The sequence below is a fragment of the Geotrypetes seraphini genome, chromosome 6, assembly GCF_902459505.1.
Source record: "Geotrypetes seraphini chromosome 6, aGeoSer1.1, whole genome shotgun sequence".
Classification (NCBI taxonomy): domain Eukaryota; kingdom Metazoa; phylum Chordata; class Amphibia; order Gymnophiona; family Dermophiidae; genus Geotrypetes; species Geotrypetes seraphini.
In genome coordinates this window covers 1,330,611-1,350,450 of record NC_047089.1, presented here as the reverse complement: position 1 = coordinate 1,350,450, position 19,840 = coordinate 1,330,611, and the positions used below count along the sequence as shown (strand labels likewise).

The following is a 19,840-nucleotide window of genomic DNA, read 5'->3' as shown; positions in this document are numbered from 1 at the left end:
GGTTGAAAAGAAACTCCATGCAGTTTTTTCCCGGTTCAGAATGGAACCTGTGTTCCTAGTTCAGCATATGTGAGTACTCATGTAATGTAATAACATTATGAACTGGGGTGCATGAAGGAAACAGTTACAAACACAGTTAGAACATACAAACTCTATATGTATGGTGTCCGTGGTAGAATAGAAAAGATGTCCCTAGTGGTTATAGTGTCATAGAAAGTGTTTTATAGTTGGAATTACTGTGAGAATTACAGTGAGAATGGCAGCTTTTTACATTTTTTCCATTGACATGAATGGGTGAAATCTGATTTTGTTTGTAGCTCCGCCCATGTGTGCAGGTGGGCCGCGAGACCCCCAGAACATATCACCCCAGGTAGTGAGGGATCTGCATACCAAGTTTCGTTCAAATCGGTCAAGCTGTTTTTGTGTGATCGCGGCACATACACACATACATACCTCCGATTTTATATATATAGATATATTAATTATTGATAGAAGGGTGGGTGGGAAGGGGATAAATTTAATTTGGGGAAATTTTGTGATATCTCAAGTGATGTATTAAGTTAATCTGTTATTATTTCTGTACACTTGATGCAAATATAAAATGAATAAAGAATTTAAAAGGAAAAAAAAATAAAATTAAAAATAATTAAAAAAAATAAATCTTCCACCTGATTTTGTAAATCCTGGATGGAGGACGCCGTCTGATCTGCTTCAGCCCACATGGTCACCATATCCTGGGTCAACTCCGACACGCTGTCTTCTGTGGTCCCCACCTGGCCTCCCAATTGACCGTCACTCAGCCATTGCAGTTTTTAAATCCTGTCGAACTCCCACCATTTCATCTTTTAAAGCACAAAACCATTCATGTAACATTTGGGGAGTAACTTCCACTGCATTAGCACTCTCGATCACATTCTCCTCATCTTCCAACTCTGTGGGCACTGGCACCGTTTTTTGGGGTTTTTTTGCCTCCCACCGGCACACCGCTGCTCGCAGTAGCCAATTTCTCCCCCTCAACCAAGGGAAATCTATATTTATCCAACTTCTTACTGGTCTCCATCGTTGCTGACATCAATCGGTACTAAAATCTCAGGAACTCCGTTGTTCAGAACGCCGTAAAGCACTTTTTTCTATTTCGCCCCTACGGAGCTCCCAGCTCAAGTGGCCATTCTGTGAACTGACATCACTTCCTCCCTTGGGGTTTTGCTATTTTCGAGGAGGATGAATTTTGTTTCGTTAGGATTTAGTTTCAGTTTTTGCTCTTTCATCCATGTTGCTACTGTTTCTAGTGTTCTGTGCAGTGTGTCTGTCATGGAGGGTGCTGGTTGGTCAAAAGGAAGGAGGATGGTGATGTCGTCTGTGTAGCTATAGGAGGTCAGGCCTAGTTTGTCAAGGCAGGTGCTGAGGGAAACAATGTATAGGTTGAAGAGTGTGGGAGATAAAGGTGATCCTTGGGGTACGCCACAGGGATTGGACTATGGTTCTGATTTTTCTTTGTTTGTCTTTACTCTAAGTTCTGGATTGTAGAAATCCTTTAAACCATGATAGTACCTTGCCTGTGATTTCTATTGAGTCTAATATTTGAAATAGGATGTCATGGTCTACCAGGTCAAAAGCTGCGGTTAGATCAAGTTGAATAATTAGCATTTTTTTTTTTTTTGCCTGTGCTGAGGTGCTGTCGAGCAGTGTCCATGAGGGATCCTAGTCTCAGTGCTGTAATTGGTTCTGAAACCAGACTGTGTAGGGTGGAGTAGGTTGTGGTTTTCTAGGTATACAGTTAGTTTAGCTACGAGGCCTTCCATTAGCTTGACGTAAAGTGGTATTGAGGCTATGGGTCTGTAGTTGGAGGGTTGATCTATTGATCTTTTGGGGTTTTTTAGGATCGGAGTGATGATGATTTCGCTGAGGTCTTGTGGGAAAAGGCCGTTTGAGCAAGGTTTGTATCCATTGTAAAAGGAGGGCGCGGAATAACGTACTGGCGTTTTTTAACAGGTAAGGGGGCAGTGGTTGAGGTCACAGGCTGCGTGGCTGTATTTAATGTAGAGTTTGTTTAGGTCTGAGAAGTGGGACCAGGTTCTGTCTGCTGCAACTGATTCTTTTTCTGTGGGGGGTATTGAAATCTCTTCTAGGTGGGTAGGGGTTCCAGTGAATGTAGCCCTAGTAGTTGCGATTTTGTTTTTGAAGAATTCCGCTAAAAGGGTGGCTGAGGGAGGGGGAATGTCGTTATTAGTTAGATAGGGTTTGGCGTCTGTGAGTTTTTTTAGTAGTTGGAATAGTTTTTTTGTGTCTTGAGAGTCTCTTCCTATTTGGTTTGACCTAAATATACACTTAGAACTAGAGAAAAAAACCGGAAGTGATTGAAATTGATACATTCCTAAACACCTTAGGCTTTATTATACCAGACAAAGAGGAAACACACGAAAAGGGACACCAACTGGACTTAGTAACTTTTGCACAGCAAGACCTCCCCCAACCTAAGATCCAATATTGCATAGGAGTTTGGAAAAAATGCATATGGTCAGACCACTATATTTGCAATTTTTAATTACGCTTGGAAAAGAAACATTCATTTGCAAAGCACACAAATAAAGCCATACAGGAAACAACAGTCACCAGCAGAAGCACCATTAATCCAACAGAATTCTGGACGCACTATGAACTATACCCCAAATCAGAGAAGGAACAAGATTTCCCTACCAGATGGGAAAAATTCACCAAAGATATATTAAACCAAATAGCTCCAGCTCAAACATACAAAAAGAAAAAAAGGGTATCAAAAGAATGGTTCGACGCTGAATTACTTACCCTTAAACAAGAACTCAGAAAACTAGAAAGAACATGGCTCAAAACTGACAATGTGGAAGATAAAAGAAACTGAAGACAAAAAATGAAAAACTACAAAAACCTGATAAAAGAAAAGCATTATAAGCATTACGCCCAGAAAATAGGAGCAGTCAAAACAAATAGCAGAGAATTGTTCAACCTAGTGAACAGTCTAACTGATACTTCACAGGTCCTAAAAAATCACAATGAACAGATACCTTCGGTCAACTCCTTCGCCATCTACTTTAGCAAAAAAATCACAGACTTAAGAACCACTATACCTACTCCCTCATCTGACTTCGAATTCCACTTCAGACCGCAGAAAAGGGAGTCCACTGCCGATATGATCTGGAACCAATTTGAGCCCCCCAATTGGAACCAATTTCTCACCTTATTCAGTAAATACGCCAAATTGAACTGCCTATTAGACGAATGCCTATCTAAGATCATGCAAGTTGCAGTACCAGAATTTAAAAGGGATCTATTCAACTGGGATACATCCACTCTTCAAAGTGGGACATACCATGAGCACATGGGACACATTCTGATCACACCCATCCCCCAAAGACCAGAAGAACTCTATCACATTGGTGTCCAACTTTAGACCCATAGCGAGTACCCCCTTGTTTACCAAATTGCTGGAAGGGCTGGTCAACCTGGAACTAGTAAACCACCTAGATAAATTCAATCTCCTCAATGAACATCAATCGGGTTTTAGAAAAGGATACAGCACCGAGACAGTCCTAGGCTCCATCCTCAACTACCTATATGATCTCTTCAGTAAAGGTACCAGCGCCCTGATCTTACAATTAGACTTTAGTAGTGCCATTGACCTAGTGGACCATGAAATAATGCTGAATTGCTTAGACGCAATGGGTCTCTCGGGAAGAGTTTGGACCTGGTTCCAAGGCTTTTTAACTAAACGATCTTATCAAGTGGTCTATGATGGGAACTATTCTAACTCTTGGAAAAGCCCCTCGGGAGTTCCTCAGGGTTCCCCTCTGTCTCCCACCTTGTTTAACATCTATATCTCTTCCCTAGGCCACCTACTACAAAAGCTAAATCTAACTTACTATATATACGCTGATGACATCTCTATTTTAATTCCAGTGACTAACGTGACCAATGCCACCTCTTCTCCATCTGTAAGCTGTAAGTCGCTGATTGTACAGCTATTCTTCACTGTGAACCGCCTAGAAATCGCAAGATTATGGCGGTATAGAAAAATAAAGTTATTATTATTATTAGTATGTCTCTTTTTTCTTTCAGTTTTTGTTTGTATTGTTGGTTTAGTTTTCTCCATGCTGTTTTAGTGGGCTCTTGATTACTTTTTCTCCATTTTCTTTCTAGTTGTCTGCATTATCTTTTGAGTAGAAGTAGTTCGTTGTCGAACCAAGATTGGCCCCTCCCATGTCCAAATGGTCTTATTCTAGGTGTTTGGGTTTGGACAATTTTGTAGTATAAACATAGAATACTAACGGTCTGGATGTTCAAACGGCTAGATGTAGAAGTAGATGATTTTCAAAAAAAAATATTTTGGACATACTTTATGAGAATGGACATTTTTACACTGCCAACTTTGGGCTACTACCACCCTACGTTTAATCGGACTTAGCCATTTCTTTTGATTATGCCCCTCTTAGTTTATAACAATAATGCTCTATGACCCCACAATGCAGATGTAAAGAGCTTTAGCCAATAGGGAGAGGAGGAGATAGTGGATGGGTCATTTCGCCTTTGTTTGCCATCATGTTTCTAATGTCCTGATAGTATTTTACATAGAGTGCTTTGTTAAGTAGAGCCTTTTGTAAAATATGCACAGAAATACGCAAGTCCCTACCTAAACATCTGAATTTCCATCCGGATTTTGATATAATATGGGCCTTCATGTACCTGTCTATTCAATGTTTCTGATTACAAGTGACTTTCAAGCACAGATTTTATAGTTTAATTACAGGATGACATTGTCTTATGCCCAGGGTGGTAGAATGGAGGGGGGGAGGGAAGTGGTGGGAAGACAACAGCAGAGCAGAAGGCCTTTGAATGTGTTCTCAAGGCTTCCATGTCCTGCCCCCTCTAACAGGATGTTTGTTTCAAAGGGAGTAGGTCTAGAGTTACCAGATGTCTGGATTTCCCCAGACATGTCCTCTTTTTGAGGACTCTGTCAGCAGTCTGGGCAGCTTTTAAAATTTATAGCTTTTGTCTGGGGAAAGCGGACATCTAGTAACCCTACACTCAGCTCACCTAACTGGAGTCCTCCTCACCCCCCCTCACCACGCACCTATCCGGAGTCCTCCTCCCTCTCCCACTCCACTGCACACGTATCTGGAGTCCTCCTCCCTCCCCCATCAGGATCCTGTGCTTGCTCACCCAGCACTGCTGTCGACAGAGTGAGTTAACTAAGCACATTCCCTTCATCGACCCGGAAGCATTCTAAAGCTTCCGGGACAATGAAGGCAGCGGGTTTAGATCACTCACACTGCCAATGGCACGAAGAGTTTACAGCAGCATCGTATAAGTAAGCACCGGATCCTGGGGGTGGTAAAAAAGATGCTGCGACTATGGGGATGGGGAGGAAAGGGAAGGAAAGATGCATTAGACCTGCAGGGGAAGAAAGGGAAGGAGAAAATATAGATATCAGACCACAGGAGGAGGGGAAGGGAAGGAGAGAAATGTCAGACCACTGGATGGGGAGGGGGGTAACATAGTAGATGACGGCAGATAAAGACTCGAATGGTCTATCCAGTCTGCCCAACCTGATTCAATTTAAATTTTTACATTTTTTCTTCTTAGCTATTTCTGGGCAAGAATCCAAAGCTCTACCCGGTACTGTGCTTGGGTTCCAACTATGGAAATCTCCTTTAAAACCTACTCCAGCCCATCTAAACCCTCCCAGCCATTGAAGCCCTCCCCAGCCCATCCTCCACCAAACGGCCATATACAGACACAGACCGTGCAAGTCTGCCCAGTACTGGCCTTATATTTAATATTATTTTCTGATTCTAGATCCTCTGTGTTCATCCCACGCTTCTTTGAACTCAGTCACCATTCCTGTCCAGCACCTCTCTCGGGAACGCATTCCAGGCATCCACCATCCTCTCTTAGATCTTCTTCTTCACAATTGCTCTCGGTCCCCTCATTAAAAGTCATAGGTACTAGGTGAAATGATATGTTTTCTGTAAAAGCCCCCTCATTGTGGAACTCCCTTCCAAATTTCATTAAAAACGAAACTGACCTCGTTGTTTTTAAGAAAATTTTAAAAACTTACCTATTTCAAGACGCGTTTGACATATGAAATTCCATCTTTTAGCACTTTTTAGGTCCAATATTCTTTCTAACCCCTTAGTACCTAATGTGTTTCCCCTTCGATGTCATTCTCTAACAAAGAACAAGATTGTAACTTTTCCCCTTCCTTCCCACCCCCCCTGTTCGTCTAATTTTGTCTGTCTTATGAGTAACTATTGTAAATTAATTGTATTACCACACTCTGATGGTTTTTATTACTGTACATCGCTTAGATGTTATTATAAGCGATTCATCAAATAAAGGTCAAACTTGAAACTTGAAACTCTCCATAAAATAGAATTTCCTAACATTGCTCTTGAATCTACCACCCCTCAACCTCAAATTATGTCCTCTGGTTTTACCATTTTCCTCTCTCTGGAAAAGATTTTGTTCTACTTTAATACCCTTCAAGTATTTGAACGTCTGAATCATATCACCCCTGTCCCTGCTTTCCTCTAGGGTATACATATTCAGGGCTTCCAGTCTCTCCTCATACGTCTTCTGGCGTAAGCCTCCTATCATTTTCGTCGCCTTCCTCTGGACTGTTTCAAGTCTTCTTACGTCCTTCGCCAGATATGGTCTCCAAAACTGAACACAATACTCCAAGTGGGGCCTTACCAATGACCTGTACAGGGGCATCAACACCTTCTTCCTTCTACTGGCTACGCATCTCTTTAAACAGCCCAGCATCCTTCTGGTAGCAGCCACTGCCTTATCACACTGTTTTTTCGCCTTTGGATCTTCGGACACTAACACCCCAAGGTCCCTCTCCCCATCCATGCATATCAGCTTCTCACCTCCCAGCATATACGGTTCCTGCCGATTATTAATCCCCAAATGCATTACTCTGCATTTCTTTGCATTGAATTTTAGTTGCCAGGCATTAGACCATTCCTCTAACTTTTGCAGATCCTTTTTCATATTCTCCACTCCCTCTTCAGTGTCTACTCTGTTACAAATCTTGGTATCATTTGTAAAAAGGCACACTTTTCCTTCTAACCCTTCAGCGATGTCACTCACAAACATATTGAACAGGATCAGCCCCAGCACCAAACCCTGAAGGACTCCACTACTCACCTTTCCTTCCTCCAAGTGACTTCTATTAACCACCACCTTCTGGCGTCTGTCCAACAGCCAGTTTCTAACCCAGTTCACCACTTTGGGTCCTAACTTCAGCCCTTCAAGTTTGTTCAACAGCTTCCTATGAGGAACTGTATCAAAGACTTTGCTGAAATCCAAGTAAATTACATCTAGCATATGTTCTCAGTCCAGCTCTCTGGTCACCCAATCAAAAAATTCAATCAGGTTCGTTTGGCACGATCTACCTTTTGTAAAGCCATGTTGCCTCGGATCCTGTAACCCATTAGATTCATGAAAGTAAACTATCCTTTCTTTCAGCAACACTTCCATTATTTTTCCAACAATCGAAGTGAGGCTCACCGGCCTGTAGTTTCCTGCTTCATTCCTGTGACTACTTTTGTGAATAGGGACCACATCCGCTCTCCTCCAATCCCCAGGAACCACTCCCGTCTCCAGAGATTTGCTGAACAAGTCTTTAATAGGACTCACCAGAACCTCTCTGAGCTCCCTTGGTATCCTGGGATGGATCCCGTCTGGTCCCATCGCTTTGTCCACCTTCAGTTTTTCAAGTTGCTCATAAATACTCTCCTCTGTGAATGGTGTAGAATCTACTCCATTTTCTCGTGTAACTTTGCAGACAATCTCGATCCTTCTCCAGGATTTTCTTCTGTGAAAACATCACTCTCCACATATCGGTTCCCAGCATCTTTTAGTTTAGCAATTCCATTTTTCATCTTCCTCCTTTCACTAATATATCTGAAAAAAATTTTGTCTCCTTTTTTTTACATTTTTAGCCATTTGTTCTTCTGCCTGTGCTTTCGCCAGACGTATCTTTCTCTTGGCTTCTTTCAGTTTCACCCTGTAGGCCTTTCTGCACTCCTCTTCTTGTTTTTTTTATATTTCATGAACGCCAACTCTTTCCCTTTATTTTCTCCGCCATTAGTTTGGAGAACCATATCAGCTTGCTTTTTCTCTTGTTTTTATTTGTTTTCTTCACATAAAGGTCCGTAGCTATTTTTATCACTCCTTTCAGCTTAGACCACTGTCTTTTCACTTCTCTTATGTCCTCCCATCCTAACATCTCTTTCTTCAGGTACTCTCCCATTGCATTAAAGTCCGTACGTTTGAAATCTAAGACTTTAAGTATCATGCGGCCGCTCTCCACTTTAGCCGTTATATCAAACCAAACTGTTTGATGATCGCTACTTCCCAGGTGAGCACCCACTCGAACATTAGAGATACTCTCTCCATTTGTGAGGACCAGATCCAATATCGCTTTTTCCCTCATGGGTTCCGTCACCATTTGTCTGAGCAGAGCCTCTTGAAAGGCATCCACAATCTCCCTACTTCTTTCCCTACGATTCCGCAGACAGAACATTCCAGTCTGCATCCAGCAGGTTGAAATCTCCCAACAGCAGCACCTCCTCTTTCCTTCCAAACTTTTGGATATCCACAATCAGATCCTTATCAATTTGCTGCGATTGAGTTGGAGGTCTGTAGACTACACCCACGTAGATAGAAGTTCCATCTTCTCTTTTCAGAGCGATCCATATAGAGATGTCAGACCGGTGAAAGGAAGGAGGAGAGAGGGATTCTTGACTAATGAAGGGGGAGGGGAAGGGAAAGACAAAGATGACAGACCACAAAAGGGGGAGAAGGGAAAGGAAGGAGCGGAGAAAGACGCCAGACTGTGGGAAGGAGAGAAAGATTAAACTCCTGTCATAGGCCAACACACAACTCAAAAATGACTAAAGCTCAATACATAGAGATGAAGACTAAAATTCTCCAATGCCCAAGATTCACAACCAGAACTAATCTTGGTTTCTAAACCATTAGCTGAGCTATCATCAAGTAAGTCTTATTTTCTCTAAGAGCTTGTTAAGTTTATATTGTAGATGAAACATATTATGGACTGTTTCTCATATTACTGCTACATTGTTTATGCACTGGTTATGCTGCTGTGAAAGCGTGGTACTTAGCTGGACAAACGCCCGGCGAGAATCCCACACCTAAATGACGGAAGATCTCCGTTTCGCTCTGTTACTATTAATCAGAGCTTCTTCAGAACAGCAGTGTATTGAATTTCAATGCAGAGAGCACTGTGTATTAAGATCCCAGACCATAGGAGGGAAAAAGAGGAAAGACAGATGTCAGACCACAGGAGAGAGAAAGAGGAGGAGATGGTACTCAGGGATGGAGGGGTGGGGAAGGAGAAGGGAAGAGCAAGGAAGGAGATAGTGCATAGGGATGGGAGGAGTGGGGAATGTAAGAAAATGGAAGAAATTATGTTTATGGATAGATGGGAATAGGGGAGAAGATGGTATACATGGATAGAAGGGAAGGCATGGAAAAGTAGATAGATTTGAGGAGGAAGCAGAGAAATGGAAGAAAGGTGAATGTTAAAAGTTAATGCCAAAGATGGCAGAAAATGAAGGACAGAAAAACAGAAAATGGATAAGAAGGCCCCAGTGAAAATATAGCTAAGAGCACAGACAGAAGTAAAGTGCAACCAGAAACTGGGAAAAGATGAATAGAAAAATAAAATCATCAAAGGTAGGTAAAGTGATTTTATTTTTAATTTAGTGATTAAAACGTGTCATTTTTCAGAATTTACATCTGCTGTCTATATTTTGCAGAGTTCAGGAAGAAGTGCATTTCTTTCTATTTCTCTGGTGTTGTACTGCATGCAGAGCCTAGGATCTTAGTGTTTTGTTTGTGCATGTTAGGCCTTTTAGTTTGTGGTCCTGTATTTGCATAGGGTTTATCTGTGTGACCAAGGCCAGGTGTTCTGGTAAGAATGAATGTCATAAAGTGTTATTGGTGTCTCAGCCCCAAGTAGGAAGATATTTGTTGCAGTTTGTCTGGGTTTTGGAAGGCCTCTGCAGGACCAGGGGCCGAATAGGGTGGGGCTAAGTGTCCTCTTTTTTTAAAAGAGGAAGTCTGGTAACCCTAAGTAGGACACTGCAAGTCTCAAGGTCTGTGATTTCATTTGTGAAGATTTGCTATCTTATGTGACCTCGGACAACATCCATATTGTTAAAAGATAGCCCAGTAGGGACAGAGTATGGCAACAGTGGGGTGTTCCTTTTCCATTTGTGCAGCTAAGTTACCTCTAAGGCCACTTTCCAGGCCGAAGCATGAGATGCTAGCATTTCCTCCAGATTCTGTGCTTCCTTCTGCTTCTTTAGAGTCTCTCTGTGCTCATCCTCCATCTTCCTTTCCTGCTCTTTGGCTTCCTGAAGACATCTTGTCCATTCTTGCAGGATCAGTTTCTGCTGCTGAGCTCTAAGAAGTTTTTCTCCCAGCTGGCTTTGAGCTGCTCGCATCTGATTCTCATACTCCTGCTCCTCTAGCAGCTCTTTCTGCATCTTGCGTAACTTGCTGCTATATCTGAATACAGCGAGAATCCACCTGCAGAGGGAGGCTGCTGCACTGCTGGCAGTTTGGATCGTAGCAGGGTTAAAGAAGGTCTTTGCCGTGATCTCACTCAGAGCTTCATACATCTCATCTGTAATCTGACTCTTGTTGTAAAATACCAGATCCTAAAAAAACAGTAAGAAGTAGGTATAGTGATTAGAGCAGTCGGAGTTCAAATTATGTTTAACGCATCTATTAATCTCAAAATGGAAGCTTTAATTACACTCAACATATCATTAAACGCTGGAATTCATTGCCGGAAAATGTGGGGAAAGAAGTTATCTTAGCAGGGTTTTAAAAAGGTTTGGATAATTTCCTAAAGAAAAGTCCATACACCATTATTAAGATGGCTTAGGGAAATCTCTTTGCACAAGCTTTTTTTTAGATGTATATTCCACAAAATTATGGAGATGTATCTTTTCTATTTCATGGTTATGATGTGATGTACCCTCATTTGGATTTCTCTTTTGTTTTCTAAAATTTTGTAGACATATTGGCAAAGCGTGTCTAAAGTTAGGCAGAGTTTGGACATCCAAGATAGGCGCCTTTGTAGAATCGCGCTCAGCAACACTCAGCACTGTTTAGATGTCCAATTTTTGAGACATCCTTTAGAGAATCGGGTTTTAGGCAAGAATTAGATGTTCACACAATGTCCTTAATGTTATAATATTTTGTTATCATGATGTTATTAAAATGGCGATTTTATGGTGTTTTTCATTATAATTGTGATACTGGGAGTTGGATCTGTTTAATGCTTTTATTTATTTTTCTTCCATCAGACAGAGTGACTGGGATTCGGGCAAAAGGCTGTAGGTTTAACCAGTGTGCCTCACAGTGAGCTAGCAACTAGGTCCTATAGATATTGTCAAGGAGGTCTACTTTTCAGCATAGTTTGGGCTGCAGATAAACCTGAGTTTGGACATCCTTAATGCGATCTGCTAAATAGCTCCCTGGGTTTTTATTTTTGCTTTATTAAGCTCAAAATACATTTAATAAGGCACATCAAAAGAAAACCTTCTATTTTTATGGACAAACAGCATGTCACCCCTCTCTTTAACTCACTTCACTGGCTCCCTATCTGCCATCGCATACAGTTCAAGATCTTAGTGCTGACCTACAAGTGTGTTCATTCTGTTGCCCCTCAATATCTCTCCTCATACTTAACATTACCCTTCTCCTCCACTGCCAATTTCAGACTTCGTTCCTTTCATCTAGCTGCCCCCCTACCCGAGTTTGTCCGTCAATCCCCTTCCCTTCCCTTGTTTAAAAGCAGACTGAAAACCCACCTTTTTTATATAGCTTTCAATCTTTAACCCTACTCCTCTGCCCTCCAACCCAGTCAGCTGATTAACCATTCCCCTTAACTGTATCCATGACATCTTGTTTATTTGTCTTGCCTGTTTAGATTGTAAGCTCTTTTGAGCAGGAACTGTTTTCTTACTCTTTGTGGCTATGTACAGCGCTCTGTGCATCTGGTAGCGTTATAGAAATAATTAGTAGTAGTAGAAGTGTTATTTGCTAATTAGAAGAAAATATCCATTAACTGAAGTAGAGCATATGAAAAAAACCACAGCTTTAGGTTTCTTGCTAAAAAGCTACCCTTTATTCTGACTAAACAGTGCTCCAATCAGCTCATTACTGAAAGCAAGTAAAGCCCATGAAAAAAATATATATACAGTATTGCATACATAACTTCATTTGCAAAAGCTTAAAAACAGATACAGACCTTAGCATGGCATCTACTTCATTGCTAATGGAGGTGTGCAGCTGTGAGATTGTGAGATCATCAAGGTGCACCTGCAAGGTAGAATGCCACAATTAAAATATGTGCTGGGATTTGAACCCATGACCTCTGGAAGATGAGCACAGGCTTTTATCTGGTAAGCAACAGCTGCTACCTTTCAGTCATGGGGGTTCCTATCATGAGAGCTTAGTGATCCTAGCCATGTGAAGGTAAAAATACCTGAGAAGATCATAGCTTAGCAGATCCCTAAGCTATTATATCAAATGTGAGGAAGAAAGACATTAGTGGAAGCTGCTGTGGCTCAATGGGTAAAAGTCTTGTTCCCATCTTCCAGAGGTCATAGGTTCAAATCCCAGCACATATTTTAATTGTGGCAGTCTACTTTGCAATTGCATCTTGATGATCTCACAATGCTGTTTGTCCACAAAAATAGAAGGTTTTGTTTTGATGTGCCCTGTTTATGTGGTGCCTTATTAAATGTATTTTGAGCTTAATAAAGCAAAAACAAAAACCCAGAGAGCTATTTAGTAGATCGCATTAAGGACATCCAAACTGTGCCTAAGTTCCGTCCACAGAACTCAGGTCTATCTGAAGCCCAAACTATTCTCAAAAGTAGACTTGGTTTTCATTCGCCTACAATGTAGGCATGAGATGGACGCCCTAGGTCGCTCAGCGTTATGCGAATAAATCGAAGGATGCCCATATTGAAGCCTTGCCTATTCCGTTAGGTGTGAATTTTCCCAATGGGTGTCCATGAAATTGTGGAGGCACCTACAAAGTGACGTCCACATCCTTTGGATGTCCATGTGCCAATTATCGCTCATTAAGACCCTTAAATGGCTCATTAACCACTTAGTTTGGATGCCCAAGTTCCGCTCAGCGTTAGGCAGGACTTAGGCGCCCTTTATAGAATCAGGGCCATTATGTCTTTTAAGCTATGTATGTTAATTGTGAGCTGCTAAAAGTGGATTATAACTATTCTAAATAAATAAAACTGCTTATTCCTAGGATAAGCAGCATAAAATATATGCGTTACTTTTTGGGTTCTTGTCAGGTGCTTGTGCCCTGGGTTGGTCACCGTTGAAAACAGGATTTGGGCTTGATGGGCTTTCATTCTGTCCAAGTACAGCCATTTAAGCTATGAGAAAGATGGTCCAATTTTCAGAAGACACAAAACCTATTCAAAATAGTTAAACCACAAGTGACAGACTGGAGACCTGTGAAGCGCAGGCCCCCTTCTCCTCAACAAGTCCTGTAATACTCTGCATTCATCATCTGTTGAAAATTAGAAGCTTCTCCCAGATAAATCACCAACACCCCCCATCTCTTGTACACTGCCCCCCCCCCCCAGCACATATCAGGGTCTAACATTTAAGAATATAAGAATTGCCCTACTGGGACAGACTGAAGGTCCATCAAGCTCAGGATCCTGTTTCCAACAGTGGCCAACCCAGGTCCCAAGTACCAAAACAGATTCTATGCTGCTTATCCTAGGAATAAGCAGTGGATTTCCCCAAGCCATCTCAATAATGGCCAATGGACTTCTCTTTTAGGAAATTATCCAAACCTTTTTTTAAACCCTGCTAAGCTTACTGATTTCACCACATTCTTCAGCAACAAATTCCAGAGTTTAATTACATGTTGTGTGAAGACATATTTTCTCCAGTTCTTTTTCCGTTTAAATCTTTATTGATTTTCCAAAGTTAACAAAAATGCAGTACAGTATCTACACAAACAACATCAATCACAAATGCATTTATAATCAATCAAAATTGCCACAGCAAAAAACAAACAAACAAACCACCCAACCAATACCTTGCAAGAGAATAAAACCATGACATAAATATCCTTCTCCCACCCTCCCTCCCCTTGGGTGGGTGTGTGCAATATACCAACAGGATCAAAGGAAAAAACAATTACAACGCATCTATAAAAGATATCAAAGGGCCCCAGATTAACTTAAATCTCCTAGTATGACCCATTATATCTGTATTCATTTTTTCAAATCTATATGTTAAACATAAATTTACCCACCAAAAATTAAAGTTAGGCGATCCCAGATCTTCTTCTCTTAGTCCACAATATCTGATCTCTAGCTCTTAACTTTGTTAATTCTACTGAATCTGTAGCATCTTTTAATCATTTTAAACCGCATAGAACTTCACGGTCCTGCGGCATATAAACTGTTATTATTATTATTCCAGTTGCGCATACCCCGGTCATGATAAGGAAAAGCTGCCCTTTATATATATCCAATGAGGGCTTCAGATGTAACATCGTCCCACATCTCGATGACTGCCTCATATGTTAAAGGAATCTGTCCCCATATCGACTTCCAGAACTTGAGTATTAAAGGACAATAGAGCAACAGATGATCCAGTGTCCCTATATCAAGATGACAATGCCAGCATCTATTAGACTTAGAACTATCTAACTTTTGTAAATGAACAGGGGTCCTAGAAGTTCTATGCAAGAAGAAAAACCATGTTTGTCTCATAGTCCAAATTGGTGGCCATTGAGATGCTTTATCTCAACACTCCAAATGTCTCTAAGACTATTTTTTGGTTTCTTATTCAGAAATTAATTTATACCGCCTGGCTTGATGTCTGGAAGCATAGGACCTGCAAACTATAATAATTTTTACAAATTCTGCCATTAAGTCTACTACTTAGTAGCTTCATTGCATTTCCCCTAGTCCTAGTATTTTTGGAAAGAGTGAACAAGCGATTCACATCTCCCCTTTCCACTCCACTCGTTATTTTAAAGACCTCTATCATATCACCCCTGAGCTATCTCTTCTCAAGTTTCAAGTTTATTGGGTGGCTTGATTAACCGCCTTAGACAAGGTTTCTAAGCGGTGAACATTTAAAAAAAAAAAAATTACATAGATTAGGTAACAAAACAGTCCATACAATTAATAAATAAACTTAAAAAACTAAAAATTAACAATGTTAACACAAGGTAAGGAGGGATGAAATACAATTTGTAAAGTAAAGAAGAAACATCAAAGGGGAGTACAAAAGGGTAATAAGACATTAAAGGGAATTAAAATAAGCAAAGTAATAAGATTAAAAATTAACTTGCAAATGCATCTCTAAAAAGGAAAGTCTTTAATTCGTTTTTAAATTTTAGAAACTCTTTCTCCTCCCGTAAAAACATAGGGAGGGCGTTCCATGTCTGCGGTGCCGTACAGGAGAAGATATATTGTCTCCTAGTATTGATAATCTTTAGAGAAGGAATAGACAAAAGATTTTGTTCGCTTGATCTCAAGGTTCTCTTTGTAGAATAAGGGATAAGTAGTCTAAATAGAAATGCCGGGGACTTATTATATAAAGTTTTAAAAATAATTGTGCATAGTTTATAAGTGATTCTATGTAAAACAGGAAGCCAGTGAGCCTTTTTAAGGAGTGGTGTTACATGATCAAACTCCAAGCTGAAGAGCCCTAGCTGCTTTAGATTTTCCTCATAGGGAAATCTCCTTTCCCTTTTATCATTTTTGTCGCCCTTCTCTGTATCTTTTCTAATTCCGTTATATCTTTATTGAGATACAGCGACCAGAACTGTACATTGTATTCAGGAAGCGGCCGTACCATTTTCATCTTTGTTTTCCATTTCTTTCCTGATAATTCCTAACATTCTATTTGCTTTCTTAGCAGCCGCCACACATTGAGCTGAGGGTTTCAACACCTAGATCCTTTTCCTGGGCATTGACTCCTAACACAGAACTCAGCATCATATAGCTATGGATTCCTCTTTCCCATACAGAAACATAGAAACATGATGGCAGATAAAGGCCAAATGGCCCATCCCCAGTAACCATTATCTCTTTCTCTCTCCGAGAGATCCCAAATGCCTATATCCCAGGCCCTCTTGAATTCAGACACAGTCTTTGTTTCCACCACCTCTTCCACGCATCTACCACTCTTTCTGTTAAAAAGTAATTCCTCAGATTACGCCGGAGCCTATCACCTTTTAACATCATCCTATGCCCCCGCATTGCAGTTTCCTTTCAAATGAAAGAGACTCGACTCATGCACATTTATACTATGTAGGTATTTAAACATCTCTATCATATCTCCCCTCTCCCACCTTTTCTCCAAAGAATACAGATTGAGACCTTTAAGTCTGTCCTCATACGCCTTATGACGAAGACCACTCACCATTTTAGTAGCCTTCCTTTGGACCGACTCCATCATTTTTATATCTTTTTGAAGGTACACAATATTCTAAATGAGGTCTCACCAGAGTCTTATACAGAGGCATCAATACCCCCTTTTTCTTACTGGCCATACTCTCCCTATGCACTCTAGCATCCTTCTAGTTTTTGCCATCACCTTTTCAACCTGATTGGCCACTTTAAGATCATTACATCCAATCGCACCCAAGTCCTGCACTTCCGTCGTGCATATAAGTTCTTCACCCCTAAACTGTACTGCTCCCTCAGGTTTTTGCAGCCCAAATGCATGACCTTGCATTTCTTAGCATTAAATTGAATTAAAAGGCTGCTTACTTTACCAGGCTGGGGATCCGTCGTGAAGGAAAAAACAAAAATAAAATCTACAAGATTACATTGTATATTCCAAAGCAAATAACTTTTTATTCTAGTAATAAGTTTTATAGCAGCATTTGTCAAATCATAAATAAATCAGTTTGGACATATACAATGGAGAGAAACCCCCCCCCCCTCATACAAACAGTGCCAGCATATTTCTGTAAGTATGGCGCAGCGTTTCTAAAGAAACTCTGCCAAAGCATGGGGGTTTTATACAGAATGTGTTTTTGTCTTAAACCATTCTCCTGGCTGTGAATATGTATCACCTATTGGAGCAGACAAGCTACTTATCTACCGTATTTTCGCGGATATAACGCGCGCGTTATACGCGTTTTTATGTACCGCGCATACCCCTCGCGCGTTATATGCTTGAGCGCGGTATACAACTTTTTTTTTTCAATCCGATCGGCATCCCTCCTACGAACCGGTATCCTCCCCCCCCCGCTCACCCCTCCCCCGCGATCCTACATCCCCCCCCCAGCACCGCAAAACATGCCTTACCCGATTGGGCACCGGCACCAGCACCAATGCACAGGATGTGCCAGTGCCAGTGCCCGAAGATCCTCCCTCGTTGGTTTGGGTTGGTTTGGGCTGGGCTGAGCTGGGCGGTGCGGTGCAGGAGAGATCCTCCTTCTTCCTGCGCCGGGCTGGACTAGGCTTTGAGCATTTGCGCATGCTCAAAGCCTTCTGGTCTCGCTCTCTCCGAGATTTCGAGAGAGCGAGACCAGAAGGCTTTGAGCATGCGCAAATGCTCAAAGCCTAGTCCAGCCCGGCGCAGGAAGAAGGAGGATCTCTCCTGCACCGCACCGCCCAGCTCAGCCCAGCCCAGCCCAAACCAACCCAAACCAACGAGGGAGGATCTTCGGGCACTGGCACATCCTGTGCATTGGTGCTGGTGCCGGTGCCCAATCGGGTAAGACATGTTTTGCGGTGCTGGGGGGGGGGATGTAGGATCGCGGGGGAGGGGTGTGTGACGTGAGCGGGGGGGAGGATGCCGGTTCGTAGGGGGATGCCGGATCGGATTGAAAAAAAAAAGTTGTAAAACGCGGGTAAGCTAGCGGGGGGGAGGATGTCGGTTCGGAGTAGGCGGGAGAGGTTTTAGCATGCGCGGTATACGCGTGTGCGCGCTATATTAAATTTTTTTTACATAGATTTGTGTTCCCCGCGCGCTATACCCGTGTGCGCGTTTTACACGGGTGCGCGTTATATCCGCGAAAATACGGTAACCCTCTCCTAGTCCACACTGCCATTCTTCCTTGGGGGGCTCTGGACAGGCATAGCTTCTGATACTTTCTTCTTCTTGAAGTTTCCATTCTTCACACGGGTACATCAGAATCAGTGCGTTAGCCTGGCATCACTTTATCAGTTCTTAGGTTCCCGGATGGAGTGTCCTGCTAACTTGCATTTGCTTTCAGCACTGTCAAACAGTTCATTGTCTTTCCAACACTGGTTGGTGTCCTTGAGAACCTTCACAGCAAGAAATCTACACACTCACATACCACACATTAGCATCTCAGCATCTGAACTGAAACTAGTTTGTACAAGCCCGTGATTTCAGAAACTCCGGCAAAATGCAGGAATAGGTCTCACAACCTGTAAAAGTCTCCCATAGGATCCTGTCATCTATCTCAAAATTTTAACTGCCAAATTTCAGACCATTCTTCAAGATTCACTAGGTGTTTCTTCATGTTATTCACACCATCCGGGATGTCTACTCTATTGCAGATTTTGGTATCATCTGCAAAGAGACGAATCTTACCTGATAGCCCTTCAGCAATATAATTCATAAAAATGTTAAAAAGAACAGGCCCAAGAACAGAACCTTGAGGCACACTACTGGTAACATCCCTTTCCTCAGAGCGATCTCCATTGATCACTACCCTCTGTCGCCTTCAACTCACTCAGTTCCTGACCCAGCCTGTCACTTTAGGACCCATCTCGAGGGCACTCAGTTTATTTACTAGACGTCTGTGTGGAACACTGTCAAAGGTTTTGCTAAAATCTAAATACACCACATCTAGCACACATCCTCTATCCAATTCTCTGGTCACCAAGTCAAAGAAATTGATCAGATTTGTCTGACAAGACCTACCTCTAGTGAATCCATGTTGCCTCTGGTCTAGTAATCCACAGGATTCCAGAAATTTGACCATTCTCTGTTTTAAAAGTGTTTCCATTAATTTGCATACCACAGAAGTCAGACTTACCGTCCTGTAATTCCCTACTTCTTCCTTACTTCCACTTTTGTGGAGAGGGTCCACATCCATTCTTCTCCAGTCCTCCAGTATCACTCCAGACTCTAGAGACTCATTGAAAAGGTCAGGCAACAGAGATGCCAGAACTTCCCTAAGTTCCTTCAGCACCCTTGGATGTACACCATCCAGCCCCATCGCTTTGTCTACCTTTATTTTAGCGTCCTCATGAACAGGACGCTCTGAAAATTGATGAGGGTCTATTACTTCTCCACCCCTATTCACGTTTGTCTTCTGCGGTCCCACTCTCGCTCCCGGCGCTTCAGCTGTGAGCACAGAACAGAAATATTTGTTAAACAATTCGGCCTCTTCTTTGTCAGCTTCAACAAATTCCTCCCTTTCACCTTTGAGTCTCACAATGCCACTTTTGCACTTCTTCCTATCACTAATATATCAAAAAATGTCTTGTCTCCCCGTTTTACCGTGTCAGCTATTTTTTCTTCCATTTGCATCTTTGCTTTCCTGACCACACAACCAGCATCTCTTAACTTTTCCAGATATTTTTGCCTGTCTTCTTCTTTCTGCGATGTTTTGTAGCTTATGAAAGCTAACCTCTTATTCCTTACCTTCTCAGCTACTACTTTTGAGAACCAAAGCAACCTTCTTTTCCTCCTGCGTTTACTTACTTGCCTCACAAAAAGATCTGTTTTGCCCAATGCATTTCAGTTTTACCCACTGCATTTCTAT

The 19,840-nt window shown here is 41.8% G+C and overlaps 1 protein-coding gene across 1 annotated transcript in view; it reads right to left on the bottom strand.

The window, feature by feature from the left end:
• Nucleotides 1-19,840, bottom strand: part of DNHD1 (dynein heavy chain domain 1) — a 681,063-nt gene that overhangs the window by 163,067 nt on the left and 498,156 nt on the right. The window contains exons 33-35 of the mRNA XM_033948490.1: nucleotides 18,301-18,368; nucleotides 12,332-12,344; nucleotides 10,299-10,730 (exon numbers count right to left, since the gene is read on the bottom strand). Coding sequence (XP_033804381.1) covers nucleotides 10,299-10,730; nucleotides 12,332-12,344; nucleotides 18,301-18,368 — 513 coding nt within the window. The remainder of the gene's footprint in view (nucleotides 1-10,298; nucleotides 10,731-12,331; nucleotides 12,345-18,300; nucleotides 18,369-19,840) is intronic.